General features: G+C 42.3%; 2 protein-coding genes across 13 annotated transcripts in view; both read left to right on the forward strand.

The window, feature by feature from the left end:
- Nucleotides 1-16,174, forward strand: part of Prdm10 (PR/SET domain 10) — a 103,086-nt gene extending 86,912 nt beyond the window's left edge. For 11 of the 12 annotated variants that reach the window (XM_031343009.1, XM_031343020.1, XM_031343012.1 and 8 more), the window contains 2 exons: nucleotides 3,631-3,734; nucleotides 12,852-16,174. In XM_031343009.1, the coding sequence (XP_031198869.1) occupies nucleotides 3,631-3,734; nucleotides 12,852-13,055 (308 nt within the window). In that variant the 3' untranslated portion in view covers nucleotides 13,056-16,174. The remainder of the gene's footprint in view (nucleotides 1-3,630; nucleotides 3,735-12,851) is intronic. The other variant, XM_031343010.1, reaches the window with a different exon arrangement.
- Nucleotides 16,175-20,180: 4,006 nt separating this feature from the next.
- The window catches only part of Nfrkb (nuclear factor related to kappaB binding protein), a gene marked incomplete at its 3' end in the record, with an annotated part of 30,772 nt that continues 28,813 nt past the window's right edge, over nucleotides 20,181-22,139 (forward strand). The window contains exon 1 of the mRNA XM_031344371.1: nucleotides 20,181-20,273. The remainder of the gene's footprint in view (nucleotides 20,274-22,139) is intronic.

The raw sequence follows: 22,139 nt of genomic DNA on the forward strand, positions 1-22,139 counted from the left end.
TCTGTGCAGTCCTGGCTGTATTGGAACTCACTCTGTAAACCAGACTGGCCTCGAACTCAGAAATCTGCCTATCTCTGCCTCCCAAGTGCTGGGATTAAAGACATGCACCACCACTGCCCAGCTCTACCCGTTTTCCACCATGTTTCCTGAGTCTTGGAGAGGATGATAGAGATGTCTGATTATTTTCTTTCATTTATTGCTGAGCCACTGCACCACTGGGACACACCAATAGTCACTTATTCTGAGGAGTTTGAATTCTCTGCAGTAACCACTAGCAATTGTAAAAAAGATTTTCCCCCACATCCGAGGCTGAAAGCAGTAGAAATAGTTGGGCAGAAACACAAATGTTGAAAAGCATTTCAACAGTCAGTGGTGGCGTACGCCTTTAATCCCAGCACTTGTCGGGCAGAGGCAGGCGGATTTCTGAGTTCGAGGCCAGCCTGGTCTACAGAGTGAGTTCTAGGACAGCCAGGGCTATACAGAGAAACCCTGTCTCGGGAAAAAAAAAAAAGAAAGAAAGAAAGAAAGAAAAGAAAAAGAAAAAAAGAAAAACATTTTGACAGACACATCACATGTGTTTCCATAGTAACTTCCTCACTTGGGTCAGTGATCTCCCCAGTCATAGTTCTGTCCTGGATTATAATATCAGAAATCAGTTCCTTCCAGTGTAGTGGAACTTACAGGCAGTCAAAACAGGGAAAGCCAGCTAGCAGAGTGGGAGCTTCCAACCTTGTGCCAGCCACATTTTTCTGTGCCCTAGAGGCAAGACAGAGTATTTTAAGCAGTAGGGTCTTACCACCTACTTTTAGCATGCACGCAACAGTAGTGGCAATACCCTTACAATTTATGTTTGGATCTCTAGGAAACTTCCTGGCAAAGAACTCATACTGGGCTTTTATTCAATAATCTGCAGCTCCCAGAAAATGCTCTTTCCCACCCATACAGCTTGTCCTCATTCAGATCTTCAACTGCTCTTTTAATGGTCATTAAGGTGCTTTCCAAATCTGTGAGCTACTCCAGGTCAGTTTTATATAGTATAACCTTTTTTTAATGGGGGGCTTGCAGGAACTCTAAAGCCTGTTTCTGTTCACACTAAGAATTGGTCTTGAGTGACTAAGGGGACACTAAGAAAAAACATAAAGGTCTAGTGTATGAAACATTTCATCCCTGGCATCAGTTGTGGAAGAGCTGTGTTGGCTGCAGCAGCAGCAGAGAAGAGGGCACTACTCCATCCGCCCTCAACAGATTTCCACAGTGACTCACTACCTCAGTGGAAACCCATGAAGATTCTTTTCCAGGGGTAATGCTGCTGCGTGGGATCCCCAGTTCTTCGTGGTTCTTAGATTCGGGCCTAAGTGGGGAACAGGACCCCACTCTAACCTGCTATGCTTGCCACTGGGCTGATTTTCCAGTTCTGACAGTCCAGCTCTCTGGCTGCTGCCTGTGTGTTGGACACAGCTGGCTGCTGAAAGGGTCAAGGCTGTGTGATAATTTCCTCACCCAGTATATACTTTCTCTCAGGGGAACAATTTATGTAGCATATTTTACATAGATAACTGTTTTCCCCTAGAACAAACTTGATCTTTTTCACCTTTTTATTTTTTTATTTTTTTTTTATTTTTAATTATGTCTTCTGTGAGCAACTGCTATGGCTTTAAAGCCTTCCAGGCTCATTTACACTAATTTGATTTACTATCAACTTTTTTTCCCAGGAATGGCATCTTGACACAAATCTTTGTGGGTTTGCATTTGAGTGACCCAACAGGCTCCTGGGTTTGCTGGACTAGGTCATTCAGATTGGCCAGAGCCTCCTTCTTCATCAATATCATATCTCACCATGGGACACAGCAAAGTCAACTAAAACTCCATACCAGTCCCAGAACCCATGCTGAATTAAACTTAACTCTTTGGTGAACATGATAGAATGTGGCCCAGTAAACGGAGCATCAAGCTCTACCTCTCTCATACCCAGTTTCTTTAGTAACAGCTGTCCATCTGCTATTGTCCTCTGGTTCGTGATATTGCTGGGAGACCCAGCTAGTACCGTGTGTCTCTGGTGGCCTGTATGAGCCAGTCTATGAGACACCTATTTCCTTCCTTGTCTTGGATGATTCAGCCTTTATCTCAAGGAAGGATGGACAGTGTTATTACTTAGCTTCTTTTTGTCTGTAGCCCTCAGACGGATCCCATCTGTCCCCACATCCAGCAGTTCCATGAGCAAGACTGAGACAGGCTCTTTCATTCCTTGTTTAAAAGTCTTTCCCAGTCAAGTTCAGAGGCAGAGTAGTTCTTGGTTGTTGTAGTTTCCCATATTGGCCGTTATTAAGCTTGCCCATCCACATGCTGAATCAGATGATCTTTTCCTCTGTACTACAGGTCAGACCAGAGGGCTCTTCTATTGTTTCCATCCTTTTCTCCCCCTTCTCAAAGGTTTAATTCTTCTCACGGGTTTTGAGTTTTTGGATTCTCTTTCTCATGCATTCTATCAGCTGTCAAATACAGCAAGCCAACTTCAACTCCTCTCTGTCTCATCTTCCCCTTTCCCACATTCCCACAAGACCAGAGGCGAATGCTGAGGAGAGCATGCACTTGTTTTTGTTCCACTGTAATTCTGCCCTTACATGGGAAACTTCCTTCTGGCCAGAGAGCTCAGCCCCAGCTATATGCCATGAACTTGGAAGGTGGAGGAGGAGGCATTCAAGGTCATCCTCTGCTACATAGCAAGTTTGAGGATAGGCTGGGCTACATGAGACCTTGTCTCCAGAAAAAGGAGAGGAGGCAGGCTGGGGAAATGTCTTAGTGTGTGAGAGTACTTGTTACACAAGTATGAGGATCTAGGTTCAAATCCCTGGTACCCAAATCAAAGCTGGGCGTGGCTGCTCATGCCTGTTATCTAAGTTAAGGAATGGATGCAGGTACTGCTCCATTGCTGGAGCAGCCTGGTGAAAAGTGAGTTTCAAGTTCAGTGAGAGACTGTTCTAAGTGATAAGTTGAAAGTGATAGAGGCACAGAGGCAGATACCCGATGTCTTGCTCTAGCATGCATGCATAAATCACATACACAGAGACACACAGACACGCATACACACCAATAACAAACACTAAAGAAAGAATAAATGAAAAACCCCACAAAGACCTCTTGGATCAAGTGATTGATTCACTTTTAGTCTTGAGTAGCTAGGTGTATAGCTGCCATCAACACTTTATTATAAAGTGGGCTTCGAGTTGACAGGGTTGTCCCTGTAGCTAATGCACAGTTTATGAATATGTCAAGGGTAGGATAGGGTAAGTTATAATGCTTGGTAATTTATATATGCAAAAAAAAAATTTAAACAGGTTCTTACGTTGTAGCCTTGACTGTCTTGGAACTACTTTGGAGGCAAGGCTGGCCTTAAACTCATAGAGGCCTCCTGCCTCTGCCTTACTAGTATTGGGATAAAAGGTGTGCATTATGTGCATTATAATACCTGGCAATTTATGTGTATTACATGCATTCCACTTAACTATATTTTCAGTTTATAGTGAGTTTATTGGTATATAACCCTATAATATAGGTAGAGAAGCATTTGTTTCTTCTAGCACTTACACTAAAATCTAAGATCACTAAATTTTGTTTATTTCCTATTTTCAGCATCTGAAATTCAAATGATGACACTGCCCCCAGGCCAGTTTGTGATCACAGACAGTGGTGTGGCAACCCCGGTTACTTCTGGCCAAGTGAAAGCAGTCACTCCGGTAAGTGACTGCCAGAGCTGTGTTACACCTTGGTCATAGTATGTCTTTCTCCCTCCCTCCCAGTTTCCCAGTCTCCCTCACTCCCTCCTCCTCTCCCTCCCTTTGAAGTGCTGGAATTGGAACCCAGGACCTTGTACATGGTGGCTTGCTGGGGAGGTCATTTACCTTTGAGTTACCTCCCCAGGCTTCCTGTTTCTATTAATTAGTGATTAGGTCAGTTTTTTCACAGCTGATGTTTTGAAAGCTGGATCTTTATTGCTGTATCCTAGTTAATTGTTCAGTAGACTAGTGCCCAGTGAATGTCAATTCAGCTCCTAACTACAACAAACCTACCAGATCTAGCACTTCTTATAAATATTACAAGACTTTAGCTGGGAATCATTTATGGTGTGTGTGTGTGTGTGTGTGTGTGTGTGTGTGTGTGTGTGTGTGTGACAGGGTTTCACTATGAAAGCCAAGTTGGGGCAAAGTCAGGAGAAGTGCAGGGAAACCTGGCTATAGGGTACTGCTTGTATAAACATGGAGCCACAGACTGCCTTAAGAGGGATTCAGTGTGCCAGGTGCAGGCCATGCCAGTTAGAAGTGATCCACCTGCTAGCTGAACTGCCCCACTCCCTAGATTCAGTTCCTAAAGACCCATTCCACTGTCTATCCCCACTTCATCCCACTCATCCTGTCCCACTGCTGTCCTTCCTGCTGCAGCGTCCCTGGCCTCAACTTGGGTCGACTTCCACTGTCCACGTGCAGGCTATGACAGTCAGAAGAACAGCTGCCCAGGTGCAGGCCACACCAGTCAGAAAAACTGGTGCAGGCCAAAAAAGCCAGAAAAAAAGGATAGGTGAACTCAGGCAGAGACTCTTTGCTGGACCAGAGACCACACCGACTGGCTACCAGAACCATAGATAGGCAGATCAGCGGAGACCCTCCTCCACTCTCTCAGTATACCCAGTCCCCACTCCCCTCATCATCACTGTATTCTACCCTCTAAATCTGGCAGAGACCCCCTGCTGCACCATAGGCCAAGCTAGCCTCTAGAAGTCCAGCCCCTAAGCTCAACAGAGACTCCCTACTGGATCAGACAGACAGAGGTCAGGCCAGTTGCTAGAAATCCAGGTCACAAAGACCAAAGGACCAAAGAGGAAACAGAAACAACCATCCAACAAAGACAAGCTCAGAAATCAGTACATAGACCTGTAATCATCCATAATGCCTAAATGCCAGTGTAAGAACACAATCAACAACAGCCAGGGCAATATGGCACCACCAGGGCCCAGATTTCTACAACAGTAAGACCTGGATATTTGAACACAGTTGAAGCACAAGAAATTAACCTTAGAATCAACTTTATGAAGATGATACAGGTCTTTAAAGAGAAATGAAAAAAAAAAAAACCCAAAAAGAAATTAAGGAAAGGGGCTGGAGAAGTGGCTCAGTAGTTAAGAGCACTGACTGCTCTTCCAGAGGTCCTAAGTTCAATTCCCACAACCACATGGTGGCTCACAACCATCTGTAATGGGATCCAATGCCCTCTTCTGGTGTGTCTGAAGACAGCTACAGTGTACTCATATAAAGAGAGAGAAAGAGAGAGAGAGAGAGAGAGAGAGAGAGAGAGAGAGAGAGAGAGAGAGAGAGAAGGAGAGAGAAAGAGAGAGAAAGAGAGAAATAAATCAAGGAAAACATAAACAAAAAATTGGAGAAAAATCAATAGACCCCTTATAGAATGCCAAGAAAGCCAAGAAGAAACAAACAGTTGAAGGAAACCATTTAAGACCTAAAAATGGAAAAAGAAATAATAAATAAAACACAAATTGAGGTAATTATAAAAATGGAAATCTAGTAAGCTAATGCGAATTACAACTGTAAAGATCATTATAGATTATAAAACATCCAGAAAATCTGGAACACTATGAAAAGACCAAACCTAAGGATAAGAAGAATAGAAGAGGGAGAAGAACCTCAAATCAATAACCCAGAAAGTAGGGCTGGCAAGATGGCTCAGCGGGTAAGAACACTGACTGCTCTTCTGAAGGTCCTGAGTTCAAATCCCAGCAACCATATGGTGGCTTACAATCACCTGTAATGAGATCTGATGCCCTCTTCTGGTGTGTCTACACCAGAAGTCAGCTACAGTGTACTTATGTATAATAATAAATAAGTCTTAAAAAAAAAAAAACCAGAAAGTATATATATCAAAATTACAGAAGAAGAATTTCTTAACATAAAAAAGGACATGTCTATAAAGGTATAAGAAGCTACATCCAAGATACATCAAATTGATTGGACCAGAAAAGAAAATCCCCTTGCCATATAAGAATCAAAACATTAGCCTGGCGGTGGTGGCGCACGCCTTTAATCCAGCACTTGGGAGGCAGAGGCAGGTGGATTTCTGAGTTCGAGGCCAGCCTGGTCTACAGAGTGAGTTCCAGGACAGCCAAGGATATAGAAACCCTGTCTCAAAAAAACAAAAAACAAAAACAAAAACAAAAAAAACTACATGAGAAAAAGACCAAGTAACATATAAAGGTAGAACTGTTAGAATTATACCCAACTTCTTAACAGAGACTAAAAGCTAGAAGGGTCTGGACAAATGTCTTACAAGACCCTAAGAGACCACAGATACCAGGAGAAACTACTATACTCAGCAAATCTTTTAATCACCATAGATGGAGAAAAGATATTCCATGACAAAATCAAATTTAAATGATATCAATCCATAAATCTAGTCCTATAGAAAGTGCTGGATTTGCCGGACGGTGGTGGTGCACTCCTTTAATCCTAGCACTTGGGAGGCAGAGGTAGACGGATTTCTGAGTTTGAGGCCAGCCTGGTCTACAGAGTGGGTTCCAGGACAGCCAGGGCTATACAGAGAAACCCTGTCTCGACCCCCCCCCCCCAAAAAAAAGTGCTGGATTCAGTTCCTTAATAAAAAGACACAGACTTACAAAATAAATGCAAAATCAGCATCCATTGCTGCATACAAGAAACACATCTCAAGAGCAAAGATAGACATTACCTAGGAGTAAAGGGTTGGAAACAGATTTTCTAAGTAAATGGACACAAGAAACAAGCTGGTGTATAAATTATATAATATCTAACAAAATAGACTTCCAATCAAAATTAATCAAAGGAGATAGAGAAAAGCATTTTCATCCTTATCAAAGTAAAAAATCTACCAAGATGACATTTCAATTCTTAACATCTATGCCCCAAACTCAAGGTACCCACATTATAAAGGAAACATTACTAAAGCTTAAATCACACATCAGACCCCACTTGTTAATAGTGGGAGACTTCAGCACTCTATTCTGACCAGTGAACAGGACATCCAGACAAAAACTAAACAAAGAAATAATGGAGCTAACAGATAGCTACAGAACATTTCGCCCAACACAAAATAATATACATTCTTAGTACCTCATGGAACTTTCTCCAAAACTGACCACATACATAGTCACAGAGCAAGTCTCAATAGATACAAGGAAATTGAAGTAACTCCATTGCCTATAAGACCACCACAGAATAAAGCTGGATTTCAACAACAGGAACAACAGAGAACCTACAAAATCATGAAAACTAAACAACTCCCTACTGAATGACTACTGAATGACTAAGGCAGAAATGAAGAAGTTATAGAATTCTAGAATTCAGTGAAAATGGAAGCACAACATACCCAAACTTATGGAACACAATGAAAGCAGTGGTAAGAGGAAAGTTCATATGACTAAGAAATTTGACAGACCTCATACTAGCAACTTAACAGCACATCTGAAACTTCTAGAACAAAAAGAAGCAAACCACCCAAGAGGAGTAGATGGCACAAAATAATCAAACCGAGGGCTGAAATCAATAAAATAGAAACAAAGAGAACAATATAAGGAATCAATGAAGCAACAAGTTGGTTCTTTGAGAAAGAAAACAAGACCAACAAACCTTATTTGAACTAACTAAAAGACAGAGAGAAAATATCCAAATTAACAACATCAGAAACAAAAAGGGGGAACATAACAACAGATTAAAGAGAACCAAAGAATCATTAGGCCATACTTCAGAAATCTATACTCCACAAAATTGGAAAGTCTAAAAGAAATAAACAAAATTTTTTGGTAGATACTGCTTACCAAAGTTAAATCAAGATTAGATAAATAATCTAAATAGGCCTAGAAGGGAATAGAAGCAATCATTAAAAATCTCCCAACCAAAAAAAAAGCTCAGGACCAGATGGTTTTAGTACAGAATTCTGCCAGATTTTCAAAAGAGAGCTGATATTACTACTCCTCAAATTAGTCCACAAAATAGGAACAGAAGAAGCATTGCCAAGTCATTCTGTGAGACCACAGTCACCCTCACAACCAAAACCACACAAAGACTCAACAAAGGAAGAATTATAGACAATTTTCTTCATGAACATTGATGCAAAAAGATCCAATAAAATACTTGCAAAGTGAATCCAGGAACACATAAAAAAGATCATCCACCAATGATCAAGTAGGCTTCATCCCAGAGATGTAGTAATGGTTCAACATACAAAAATTTGTCCAAGTAATCCACCATATAAACAAACTGAAAGAAAAAAAAACTATGATCTTCTCATTAAATGTTGAAAAAGCCTTTGATAAAATCCAACACTCCTTTATGAGAAAAGTCTTGGAGAGATCAGGATACAAGGAACATACCTAATCATACTAGAGATAATATATAACAAGCTGATAGCCAACATCAAATTAAATGGAGAGAAATTCAAAGCAATTCCACTCAGAAAGGAACAAGACAAGGCTGTTCACTCTCTCCATATCTATTCAATATATAGTTGAATTTCTAGCTAGAGCAATAAGACAACTAAAGGAGATCAAGGGGAAACAAATTGGAAAGAAGTCAAAAGCATCACTATTCACAGATATGATATACACATGAGTGACCGAAAAAATTCTACCAGGGTATTTCTGCAGCTGATAAACACTTCAGTGCAGTGGCTGGATACAAGATTAACTAAAAGAAATAGATAAGGAAATAAATAAATAAATTCCAGTAGCCCTTCTATATACAAATGACATACAGGTTGAGGGAACAACACCCTTCACAGTACCTCAAATAATATAAAATATCTTGGTGTAATTCTAACCAAGCAAGTAAAAGACTTGTTTGATTAAAACTTTAAGTCTTTGGGGGCTGGTGAGATGGCTCAGCAGGGAAGAGCACTGACTGCTCTTCCGAAGGTCATGAGTTCAAATCCCAGCAACCACATGGTGGCTCACAACCACCCATAATGAAATCTGATACCCTCTTCTGTGTATTCATTTATAATAATAAATAAATCTTTAAAAAAAAAGTTTTTGAAGAAGGAAATTGACGAAGATTCAAAAGAAATTCATGCTCATGGATTGTAGGATTAACATAGTAAAAATGGCCATCCTACTGAAAGCAATCTACAGATTCAGTGCAATCCCCAATCAAAATCCCAACACAATTCTTTACAGAGCCTGAAAATTCATATGGTAAAACAAAAAACCCAGTATAGCTAAATCAATCCTGTACAGTAGAACTTCTAGAGGTATCAGTTTCCAGGGGAATCAACAGATTTCAAGCTTACCACAAAGCTTGAACATAAAAGCTGCATGGTATTGGCATAAAAACAGTTTAACCAATGGAATTGAATCAAACATCCAGACATAAACCCACATACCTATAGAAAACTAATTTTTTTTGACAAAGAAGCCAAAATTACAATGGAAAAATGAAAGCATCTTCAACAAATGGTGCTGGTCTAACTATATGTTGGTATGTAGAAGAATGCAAATGGATCCATATTTATCACCCTGAACAAAACTCAAGTCCATGTGGATCAAAGACCTCAATGTAAACTAGATACACTGAATCTGATAGAAGAGAAAGTGGGGAATAGCCTTGAACTCTTTGGTACAAGAGACAACTTCCTGAGCAGAACATCACCAACAGCTTAGGCACTTAAGATCAATAATTAATAAATGAGACCTCATGAAGCTTGACAATTTGTAAGGCAAAGGACACCATCAATAGGACAAAATGATAGCTCACAGAATGGGAAAATATTTTCCCTAACCCACATCTTACAGAGGACTAATTTCCAAAATATATAAAAAGCCCAAGAAAATACACATCAAAAAACCAAATAATCCAATTAAAAAATGGAGTATATAGCTAAGCAGAATTCTCAACAGAGGAATCTCAAATGGCCAAGAAACAAAGAAATGTACAGCAGCCTTAGCCATTAGGGAATGAAAATCAAAATGACTTTGAGATTCCATCTTACACCTGTCAGCACAGCTAAGATCAGAACCACAAGTGACAGCTCATGCTGGCAAGGATGTGCAGCAAAGAACACTCCTGCACTGCTTGTGGCAGTGCAGACTTGTACAATCACTTTGGAAGTCAATATGGTAGTTTCTCAGGAAATTGGGAATCAGTCTACCTCAAGACCCAGCTATACCCATCCTGGGCATATATCCAAAGGATGCTACCATGGGGACACTTGCTCACCTATTTTCATCGCAGTTTTATTGACAATAACCAGAAACTGGAAGCAACCTAGATGTTTTTCAACTGAAGAATGGATAAAGAAAATGTGGTACATTTACACAATGAAATATTACTTAGCTTTTAAAAACAATGACATCATGAAGTTCGCAGGCAAATGGATGGAACTAAAAAAAAAAAAATCATCCTGAGTGAGGTAACTCAGACCTGGAAAGACAAACATGGTATGTACTCATTTGTAAGTGGGTATTAGCTATAAAGTAGAAGATGATAATACTACAATCCACAAACCCAGAGAGACTAAGTAGAGAGAACGGCTTAAGTGGGGGGATGGGGAAGGAGGGAAGGACCTCCCTGGGAAGGGGAAATAGCATAGATTTCACCTGTGGACTGAGAGTGGGTGGTATTGGGAACAGGAAGGGTCTGAATCAAACATTTTGGGAATGAGGTAGAAACCTAGCGTATCAGGAACTCGGCATGGAGGCTGGGGGGTGGAGAATCTATGAGAGTGACCCTAGCAAAGACTCATGGAACCTGAACTGGACATCTCCTGTAACCAGGTAGTGTCTCAAGTTGATTGGGATACCAATCTAGCCCCCAAACCTCTAAACTACAGTTTGTCCTGTCTGCTGTTCTGGTGGGACTAGAGCCTAGGACAATCTTTTTTTTTTTTTTTTTTTAAAGAATTAATTTATTTTATGTTTATGAGTACATTGTAGCTGTCTTCAGATATACCAGAAGAGGGCATCGGATCCCATTACAGATGGTTGTGAGCCACCATGTGGTTGCTGGGATTTGAACTCAGAACCATCTGGAAGAGCAGTCAGTGCTCTTAACCGCTGAGCCATCTCTCCAGCCCGCCTAGCACAATCTTTATCAGAGAGACCAGCAACCAATGGGAGCAAACGCAAAGTCCTACAGCCAAATGTTAGGTGGAGCTCAGGGAGTCTTTTGGAGGAGGGAAAGGAAGGATTAGAGATGAGGGAGCCGGTAGGGGTCTGACCTAGGTCCTCTGCATATGTTAGTGCTGAATAGCTGTTGTTGTGGGATTCCTAACAGTGGGAGTGGGGGCTGTCCCTGACTCTTTTGCCTGCCTTGGGACTCTTTTCCTCCTACTGGGTTGCCTTTTCCAGCCTTGATTTGATGGTATGTACCTGGTTTTATTGTAGCTTGTTTATGCCATATTTGATGGATGTCCTTGGGGGGCCTACTCTTGTCTGAGGGGAGGCAGAGTTGGGGGTGAATCTGGGGGAGAGGGGAAGTGGGGGAGGAAGAAGAAAGGGAGGAGAATTGCAGTTGAGGTGTAATATATGAGAGGGGGCTGGGGGGGGCAGTGATGACACACACCTTTAATGCCAGTACTAGGGAGGCAGAGGTAGGTGGATCTCTGAGTTCCAGGCCAGCCTGGTCTACAGAACAAGTTCCAGGACAGCCAAGACTACACAGAGAAAAGCTGTTTCAAAACCAACCAACCAACCAACCAAAATTTAATTATGTGTCTATGGGGGATACATGCATGTAAATGCAGGACCCTGAGGAGATCAGAAAGGGGCATCAGATCCTCTGGAGCTACGATACAGGCGTGGGGAACAGAACTCATGTTCTATGGACAGAGGACATAAGCCCTTAACTGCTGAGCCATCTCTCTAGCCTTTGCCTTAGTATATTCTAAATGTCTTCACTTGGAAAAATATAATTTAGGATCCTTTGGGGCCCAGGGATCTACTTCTGTTTCCCTCCTTAACACTGGGGTACAGAACACATTTGCGGCGTGTGTGTGTGGGGGTGGTGGTGGTCCAGTTCTAGGAATTGAACAGCTCTTTATTCTTTTGTGGCACAGACTTTATTGACAGAGTTTTCTCCCCAGCCCCATCTAGTATTATTTTAAATGTTATTGGGCTTTGAAATTCTATTATCTGGGAACTACTAATGTTGAAGACCTATCTTAGATACCAGTCTGCCCTTTTACAGAGAGAACTTAGGAAGTTTTCAATTCATTTTAGATGAATTTTAACACTTGATTAACAAAACAAATTTCTGCTGGGCGGTGGTGGTGCACGCCTTTAATCCCAGCAATTGGGAGGCAGAAGCAGGCAGATTTCTGAGTTCAAGGCCAGCCTGTTCTACAGAGTGAGTTCCAGGACAGCCAGGGCTACACAGAAAAACCCTGTCTTGAAAAACCAACCCCCCCCCCCAAAAAAAACAACAAAAAAACAACCCCCCCAAAAAAACCAAAACAAATTTCTAAACTCTCAGGAGCAACTTTTAAAGAGCATATTATATATATATATACATATATATATATGTATTATATTTTAATTAAAAGAACTTTTTTTGCCCAGCAAAATGTCACCAAGTTGCAAATGTCTACACCTAAGGTTCCTGGTTGTATTATCTGATGACACAGCGAAGGTGTTCCTTTGAACTACTTTTGAAGCCTATGACCTATCCATTCTTCACAGAGGTCATGGGTCAAGCATCTCTCATAGGCACCTGATAGGTCCACTTGTAGCGTGCTTTGGACATGTGCTTCCCCTCTCTTATAGGAGTTTCCTCACTCTCTTCCTGATCCCAGTTCTTTTCAAAGATCTTTTTCTTCTGCTCTAGGGTCATTATGTGTTATCAGAAAGCCAGCCAGAATTGGAGGAAAAGCAAGCCTCTGCTCTCTCCGGAGCAGTCCAGGTTCAGTCCTCTGCACACAGTGACTCCCTGGACTCCACAGGCCCCAGCCAACAGCAGACCACACAGTACATCATCACAACCACCACCAATGGCAATGGGGGCAGCGAAGTGCACATCACCAAGCCGTAGCCTTCATCCTGCAGCTGGAGTCCAGAGCTCATGCCACAAGTTCTCCTTCAGAATCTGAAGCTCCAGACACCTCAACCTCTTTTTAAAGATTTATTACTCTCTCAAGAGTTTGGAAACTGCAGTTTTGACACACATAGACCAAGGGTGATATTTGCCAAGGTCATCTTTACTCAATTGACTCTTCATACCCTTGGGATTTCTGCCATGGAATGCAGCTCTTTCAGGGGAAAGTGAACTTCTAGATGGAGAAACTTGCGCCTTGCTCTTGAGCTGGTTTTGTTTTGTTTTTGTTTTTGAACACACTGACAAGCCTTACTTTCCCTTCGTGGAAATACTCAGTGGCTGGTATTATGTTCATACCAAAGGTGGAGACAGGATGTACCAAGTCCGTGGCCACTGGACTTCTGAAACTCAAGCTATGGCATCAAAAGAGAAGGAACATTTATTTCATGGGTCTGATTAGGTCAGGACCACTATATCTCATGCATTTGAGTTTTCAGTAATTTTAACAAAGGCAGCTGAGGGAAAAAATTAAAATAAGATAAAGGTTTGATGGTGGTGCTCTGAATGAAGCTATCATCTAAATTTTTCTTATTGCTGACCTCTCTCTCTCTCTCTCTCTCATATGGGGTCTCACTCTGCTGCCCAGGATAGCCCTGAGCGCATGGGCTCATGGGATCCTCCTGCCTTAGCCTCCCAAGTAGCTGGGACTACAGTCAGGCACTGTCATGGCAGTTGTTTTTAAACTACCTTGTTTTGGAAAACCTACTGGGCAGCAGCAGTCCTCCCCACAGATGCTGACCGCAGGCAAATCTGGCCTCACGATCCTCAAGCATAGACTCCCTGTAAGACAAAAGGTTGCATGATCTGAACAGGATTTGAGCACCTTTGTTAAAGCTCTGCCTCCAGGCTTCTGCTTATATGTAGCTGTGTTTAAGAAGGAGATATAGTTCTACGAAAAATATAAATTGTATATATATGTACAGACATATATATATATACACAAATACGTATACACTTAAGGAGAGAGAGACAGACAGACAGACAGAACTGAAGCCTTGTCCTGCCTTGCAGGATCCACATACTGTTCACCTGTAAAGGATGAGTTCCTTACTCATACATACATAAACTCAGGTGTTTATGTATAACACTTTTGTGTGTGATGCTAGGAATCAAACCCAGGGCCTCTTGCATGCTAGGCAGGTTCCCCACCACTGAGTTACAACTCCAGCCCCACCTCACACTCTGGTTCACAGCATTGGATGTATTTTAGTACTTTTGATGCTGTCTTAAAAATGAAGATTCTTTAAGGTTGGGTAGGAAGGTAGCCTTTCTTACGTTAAACTTTAAGCCTATTGTAACTCACCCAGACCTTGATATAAGATGACCAATTTCCCACTGAGGGCAAAAATAAAAATAAAGGGACCATTGTAATAGTCTGAGGTACAGGGATGGGTGTGAAGGAATATTAACGCAGTTAGTTCTGAGAGGAACGCAGTTGTCTGTGTGATAGTGGTCTTCTATGTGTTCCTGTTTGGGAGTCGTGTTTGCTGTGAATCTAGTGGGGAAGTGTCACCCTTTTTTACTACGCATTCCAGTTGTACCCATAAGACATCTTCAAAGCCTGTATTTTAACAACTTTTGTGACATATATTTAAAAATAATTATTGTAGAGTGAATTTATCACTCCAGATCAGGGAGACCTAAGTTCATTTCAAATGAAGTTAACTAATTTATTTTATTTACATTTCTAAGGAAAAACTGGGTCTATGGTTTAAGAAATAGAGTAACTTCTGGGTGGTAAAGATGCCTTCCTGAAAAGTAATCATTTGGTTTGAAGTCACTTTATTTATTATGTAGAGCCTGCACTTTCCTCTTGGGATCTCATTCATAGACTAGGTCTGAAGATTTGGGCATGAAAAGAACCTGGGAAAATTACCTCAAAAAATGTGTGGAAACTGAAAATGGACTCTGAATCTTTGCCAACAAAAAAGTAACAATAATTTCAACATGAAATGTTGACTGTAGTCACAAAATGCAAGACTCTGTTCCCCAAAGTTCTGTGGTGTAACTGTCTCGGGTTTTCTAAAAGACCTGTAGTGTTGTAACTATCCCAGGGTCTCATCCAGAGAGACTTAGAAGGTAAAGAGTAGTAGACCATCTCAAAGGTAAAGTTTGAGTTTTTGTAATTTATATTTGCCCTGCTGGAGCTGGGTGTGTGGGAGTGCACACCTTTAATCCAGCACTTGGGAGGCTGAGGCAGGCCTGTCTTTGAGTTGGAGGCCACTCCTACAAAGAGTTCAAGGACAGCCAGGGCTACACAGAGAACCCCTGACTTGAAAAAACTACACAAGTAAATAAACAAATTTGACCTGTTGGATTCATTTTAATATGAGCCAGCAACGTGTCTCCCCTCTTCTCAGGAATAGCCCGGTGATTAAAATAAAGCCAATCACTGAAGGAATGTTGGTTTTATGCCAGTTATTTTTAACTTTTAAAATACACAGAGGAAAATATTATAGAAGGACCTTTTCATCTCTTTCTCCTTTTTTGGTCCTTATATGGAATAAGTAAATTCCAGAACATATACCATCACTGTTCTAAGATCAGGTATTTTATGAAATTTATCCCAAGGTGACAGAAGAGATGGCAAAGTGTAATCCCTCTGACAACCCAATCTGGGAAACATGGCCAAGGTTTCTATGGTAATTTCCTTCTCCCAGATACATCGACACTGTAGACTGCATTCATTACAGTGGGAATATTTTGAAGTGGGTTGGATGTAGATTTTTTTTTTTTACATTTTTATTGTTTAGTTTGTGCTCAGAAAAATGGTTATTTCATCATGTAACATTCCTATTTTTCTGGAAAGACTTCTGTTTTGATGTTCTTGAATTATTTTCTGACCTGGAATTATCCTTTCAAAAAAAAAAAATTCTTAAAATATCTAGAGCTGAAAAGCACCTAATGAGAAGCTGAAGCTGGCCCACTGGTTGAAAGTATTGATTCTATCTTGTTATTTAAATGTGAACATTTATTGTATATTCAGTGAGTTATAGTGTTAATAGTCTTGTGCTACCCAGCAGGTGTAAAAAATTAATAAATATTTTTTTAATAAGTATGTTTCTTACTTGTGCATGTGTATACAGGGACCACTGATATGGTTAAATATTTTCTTTTAAATATAGCACAAGCTACCCTGGTCTGCATAGTGAGTTCTAGGTTAGTCTAAGCTACAGGGAGAAGCCCTGTGTCAATACTCCCCTCTTTAAAATAGTTCACTTTGCTTTCTGGTTCCCAGTTGGGCACTTAAGAACCTTGGAGATTTTCTCCCCATCTTCCTTCTAACATGTACAAAGCCAAACAAACTGAAAACTTAACGATGTAAATCCGTTGAGTATTAAGGTAATGGACAACCTGCTGCTCTCACAATTGGAGAGACAGACAGGCAAATACTGAAAATCACAACCTCAAGAGGAGAAACCTCCAAGGGAGACAGTGCCAGCCAAGATAGGAACCCTGAACTGTAATTGAATTGTTGGAGGCTCAGTATGGAGAAATTTGAGGACTAGAAACTCCAAAGGAGGGCTGGAGGGCTCAGCAGTTAATACTATGTGCTGCTCCTGTGAAGGACCCAAATTCTGTTCCTAATAACTTCCTCTTTGGGTGACTCATGGCCACTTGTCACTGGAGTTCCAGGGATCTGATGCCTCTGGCCTTCTCAGGCACCTGTTCTCATGTGGACAGATACACACACACACACAATTTCAAGACCCCAGGGGATCCAGTCATTGGGGAAGGAAGGGTCCTACATTTTTATGAGTTTGATCAGGTTCTCTGAGAAAGATTCCCTGGTGCCTCTGGCAGAGGGAGAGGATAAGAACCCATTATGAGATACAGCAGAGCACCTTTCTAACTAGCTCAGGGGAAACTAGTTAACCGAAGCCTATCCTGCAGAGTTTCTCAGAGCCTTACTGAACTGGGGGAATGGAATGCTCAAATCCAGTCACCTGTAGCCGTTCACTGCATTTGGGGAGAATGACTGAGAAGCATTTGAGAAGGCCACTGCTGAGAATCATATGCTTACTGAAGAAACCAAGACCAAATGATAGGGCCACTTCCCCGGCCGCTAAAGGCCTGACTCTAGAAAATGTTAACCAGTGCTCTATGTTCAGCTATAAGAAGAAATGACATGGTCTAGTGATAGAACTCAAGGGTAGAGCACTTGCCTAGTGAAGGGACTCTGGCCAGCTGGAGCATGGTGAGTGAGCATGGCTCTGGCAAGCATTGCCCTTCTCCCCATTCCCTCTGCCTTGCTAAAAAACCCTTAGATTACATTCCTAGAGCTAACCAAGGTTTAGTCCCTTATTTGGCTACTTCCTTCTGAGGTTGACTACTAAGGTCTAAGTATCAAAGTATTGATGTCTGTCAATCAAAACCCCCCTTGGCTCACCTAGTTAACATGCCCAATTAAAATTAAACACCTTTAATCCCAGCACTTGGGAGGCAGAGACAGGTGGATGTCTGATTTCAAGGCCAGCCTGGTCTACAGAGTGAGTTCCAGGACAGCTATACAGAGAAACCCTGTCTCCAAAAAACAAAAACCAAAAATAAAAAATAAAAAATAAAAAAATAAAAAATTAAACACCTCATCCTAACATACAGTCTCCCCTTTTATCTTTATAAACTATCATTTCTGTATGTGCCAAGACTGTCTCCTCTATCCAGAGGTAGTCCTTAGGCTCCCTTTGGGACAAATATCTCTCTCCTTTATTTCCTCCCCCTTCTTTCTCATCCTCTATCACCTGTCTTTGTCTCTTATTCCCAGCCCTATGTCCCTCTGAGACAAATAATCTTACAAAACTTGGTCTTGGGGGTCCTGAGCTAATACTGATCCTACAATGTACGTGGTCCCATGTGTGCGTTGTTAAATAAAACAAAAATTTCAGGGCAAAAAAACCAAACCAACCAACCAACCAACCAACCAAAAAACAAAAACAAAAACAAAAGCCACAGCTTAAAGGTGTTTACCACCAAGACAGAATTCAAGACAGTGAGAGCAAGAAAAAGATAGAGAGGCTGACCCAGGAAAAAAATGTTTTCAGATGATGTGTCTGATAAAGGACTGTTAGCCAAAGTACACAAAGAACATAAACTCAAGAAAAAGAGAAACAAACCGTCCTAGTAAAAAACGGCACAAAGATTTATTCACAAAGAATATACACAAGTAAACGAACATGTGAAAATATGCTCCACATCTGTTGCCACCAGGGAAGTTCAGATCAATATTAAAACAATACAAGGGTTCGCGAGGTGCAGCCTGGCAGAGTGCCTGCAATCCATCCCCACTACCAAAACCAGACCATATTATTTACTATCTAGTAGGAAAAAAAGATTCAAATACTTGCTATCTATCACCAAAAGAAAAAAGAAAAAAAAGATTTAATCTCTGCCAAGTGTGGTGGTATTCATGATAATGCCAGTACTTGGAGGTCTAAGGCAGGAAAGTGGCAAGTTTGATGGCTAAGTGATGGAGACACTTAACAAATCAATGGCTGTGGGAGGGAGGGACAAGGGGAGGGGAACTGTAAGGATGAGTAGGTGGAGCATAGATTTATTTTAGGGTAGATAGTGAAACAGTATCACATAGATCAATTATTTGAAATATGTATCACTCATGTAGGTGAAGTGTGTGTGGGGGGGGTTTGAGGTAAACCTATGTTTTGCTAAATTTTGCTATGACCCTAAAACTGCTCTAAAAACAAGGTCTAATAAAAATGGCAATTTGTAATGTTTTAATGCTCTCCTGTCTGGTCACCCAGAATGATGCTGCACTGCCATTTCTAATTGGTGGTTTCTAACTCCAGAAGGATCTAAGGACATCAGTAGAGCCAGTGGGGGGTGCAAAGATTTGGCTTTATTTGGAATGCATTGTTTTTCCATTGAGGGAAGTACATGCTTGGCCATGTCCTGCTCTCCTACATGTTTATTAAAGCGAAGAAACTGTGGAAATCTACGCAGGGCCAAAGGGTGAAACTGTAGAATACTCGAGAAGACATTCTAAATAAGACAGTCTTAGAGAAAGCAGGAGTAATTTTGAGTGAGAAGAGTAAGTTTTCGATGTTTGCACTTTCTGCAAGTTGTGTGGACTTGGAGACATGGGCTAGAGTCTATGTTATATTTGGCCAACCTTCAAGACTGCAGGAGTTCCTCCATTGTCTGGTGGCCTCAGCAAAGCCTTCCCAACAGAGTGGTGGTGTCTATAACAGTTTTCTTCTCCTGCAGGGAAGCTCTTTAAACAGGAAGGTAAGCAAAATAGCTTCAGGAAGTCCCCGAAACTGATCAGATTCTCTAGGCCCCTCTCTGCCAGAATAAACAATAAAAGCTGAGAGACCCCCACCTCAGATGGAAGGAAGCTAAGTTGATGATTCTGAGTGGGAAAACGCTACAAAGTCGACTCGGAGGCCAGACCAGCTACCTGGAAGCAGCAGAAACTAGCTGAGCTGCCTGGAAATAGGTTTAGTTAGCTGCCTGGGGATGGATTGCAGGCACTCAACCGAGGCACCTGGAAAGGACTCACTGCAGACTGTTGAGCAGCTTGGAGGCTGTGCAGTGTGTTCCAGGTTCCCAGCTTTTGTGAGTTGGCGTCACTCATGGTGGGGTGAGTCTTGGTTTTGCAGCTAAGTCATTTCTGCTCTTGTTAAGTAAACCCTCACCCATACGCCTGTAAGTAATCCCAATAGTAGTTCACCAAGTTGGACTTTGGAGGTATCGGAATTTTGGTTTGTTGTCGGATCCTATGTTCAGCAGACCTGTGTTGAGTCTCCTAGGAAAAACTTTCTCACACAAGAAAGTGGCTGTTAGCACGGCGTCTGGTCAGACCACGCTCTTGCTTCGCAGCTGACAAAAAGCGGCATCGCTTTGTCCTCCTAAGCTCCTGAACCAGGAGAGCCCGCACAAAATGGACCTTGCCTCCTATGCAGCGATGTAGAAAGTGGTACCCATATTGGTCCGGGCTGTTCAGGTGCTGCCACAGGCTCCGCCCCTGCCCGGCCTGCCCAATACGCCCCGCCCTGTCGTTAGGTTTCGCCCACAGGGCCCGCCCCTTCCGCTGCCGGAGTCCGGAACGTGCGCGTACCCGGACGCCTTGCGGGGGCGAGCGCGTTCCGGAGCCCACGGCTGGCCGAGCCCCGGGTAAGACCCGCGGACTCTGCTGAGGTGAGGGCCGTCCCAGGTGTGGGGTTTGTGGGCGTCGGGGAAAGGGAAGAAACGGGGAGAGGAGAGAAGCGGGGAGAAAGAGGGAAGCGGGGCTCCAAAATCTTCGTCGCCGTGGGCACGCGGCGGGCCCCACGCGTGGCGTGCGGCCACCGGGTGGGCGAGGGTTAGGGCGAGGACGTGTGGGGGGAGGGGCGGGGCCGGCGCCGTGGGGCTACGTCCGGGATCCTGGGTTGCTGGTTGCTCGCGAGGGTCTGGAGGGTGGGCTAGCCCAGGTGCAAAGAAGAGGCCTTCCTCGTCTAGCGAAGAAGTCCCGGACACCCCAACACTTAGAAATCTGCAGCTTCCGGGGTTCCGGCTCGCTAGTAGCGCCCATGTTCTGTATTTTGAGTTCTTGTGCAGAATAAGTGGCAAGGCAGAGGTTGTCACTAGATATTACGTTTAACTTAAACAACCGTCAGTATCGGAAGACGCTTCTGAGCAAGTTGTGTACATTGTGCACCTGTCAGATGAGGTAACTGACTTTGCACACTGTCTGTGCTACTTAGGTAAGAGAATTTTATTCTAAGCATCAGGTTGCCTCTGTTTCTCTCTCTCTCTCTTTCTTTCTGAGGTTTTGTTAAGTGCCGGTGTCTTGTTCCTTTCTCACTTTATTTAACTCAGTTATTTAGGCGCCACATGCATTCAGGACGTCCTCATTTCTCAGTGAGCCGAGGATGTGAGCGCACAGTTACCTGGGGACCACACAGTTGTGTCCGTGTAACACTCACCGTCTCTCTTTCCTTGATCTGAGATACTGTCAGAACTTGAAATCATTTTGCAGAAAAGAGCTTCATTCTAGGTATATTACAGACTTGCTCTTTATCATTTGAGAACTTGGGAAGTGGGAAGTATCTCCATTGTTATGTAAACTCACTTAACTGGAGAGTATGCCCTATAAGATCCTAAGAGGAGAAATAATGGTGGAGAGGCCCTGGTCCAACTCCTCCTCAGGTCAGGAGCCTGACACCTGGTGAGGTAAGATGCCACAGATAAGAGACTGCCCCAGGGTAGAAATCTGGTTGATCTTCCCACTTTTGTGGGCTTGTTGGCCTATTTGTCAGTAATAGTGATAAGAATCCAGTACATGTAGAGCAGTTGTTCTCACACTGGGTTGTGACTCTTCTGGAGTGGGGGTTGAGTGACCTTTTCAGACTGGTCATCTAAGACCATTGGAAAACACAGATATTTACATTACAATTCGTAACAGCAAAATTGCAGTTATGAAATAGCAACAGAAGCGGTTTCATGGTTGGGAGGCTGGTCACCACAACTCAAGGAACTTGTGTTAATGGGTCGAAGCGTTAGGAAGGCTGAGAACCACTGAGGTAGCGTGGTAAGTTCAAGTTCACTATGCATTAGCACTGTTCAGAGCTGTGGCCTCAGCTTCAGACCTGATTCCAGAGATGCACTCTAAATACAATCTTAGACTTAGTTTTCTAAAAAGAATGGCCAGCCCTGTTCAGGTATTACAGGAAAGAGGAAGATTGCATTAACTTACATGGATCTGAAGGTCACATTGGCCATTGAGAACTAATAACAGTCTGGTGATTGGAACCCTAGGAATTTATGTGGATGAATAAAATCATATCAAGTATTTACAATTTAAATTGAGAGTATGTAGGAAGTATTGTATATGATGTCAACATCTGCAGGCAGGCTAACCTAGAGTTGGGTTTCCAAACTGATCAGAATTACATGAAAATTGGGATACAGAATGAGACCCTACCCGCTGCTTTAAGAAACAAGACTTGAGAGATAATTTATATAAGTTAGTATCTGAGTTTTACTGATCTTAGTGGAATTCATGCTTTTTTTTTTTTTTTTTTT

The sequence above is a fragment of the Mastomys coucha genome, unplaced genomic scaffold (genome assembly GCF_008632895.1).
Source record: "Mastomys coucha isolate ucsf_1 unplaced genomic scaffold, UCSF_Mcou_1 pScaffold23, whole genome shotgun sequence".
NCBI classification, from domain to species: Eukaryota; Metazoa; Chordata; class Mammalia; order Rodentia; family Muridae; genus Mastomys; species Mastomys coucha.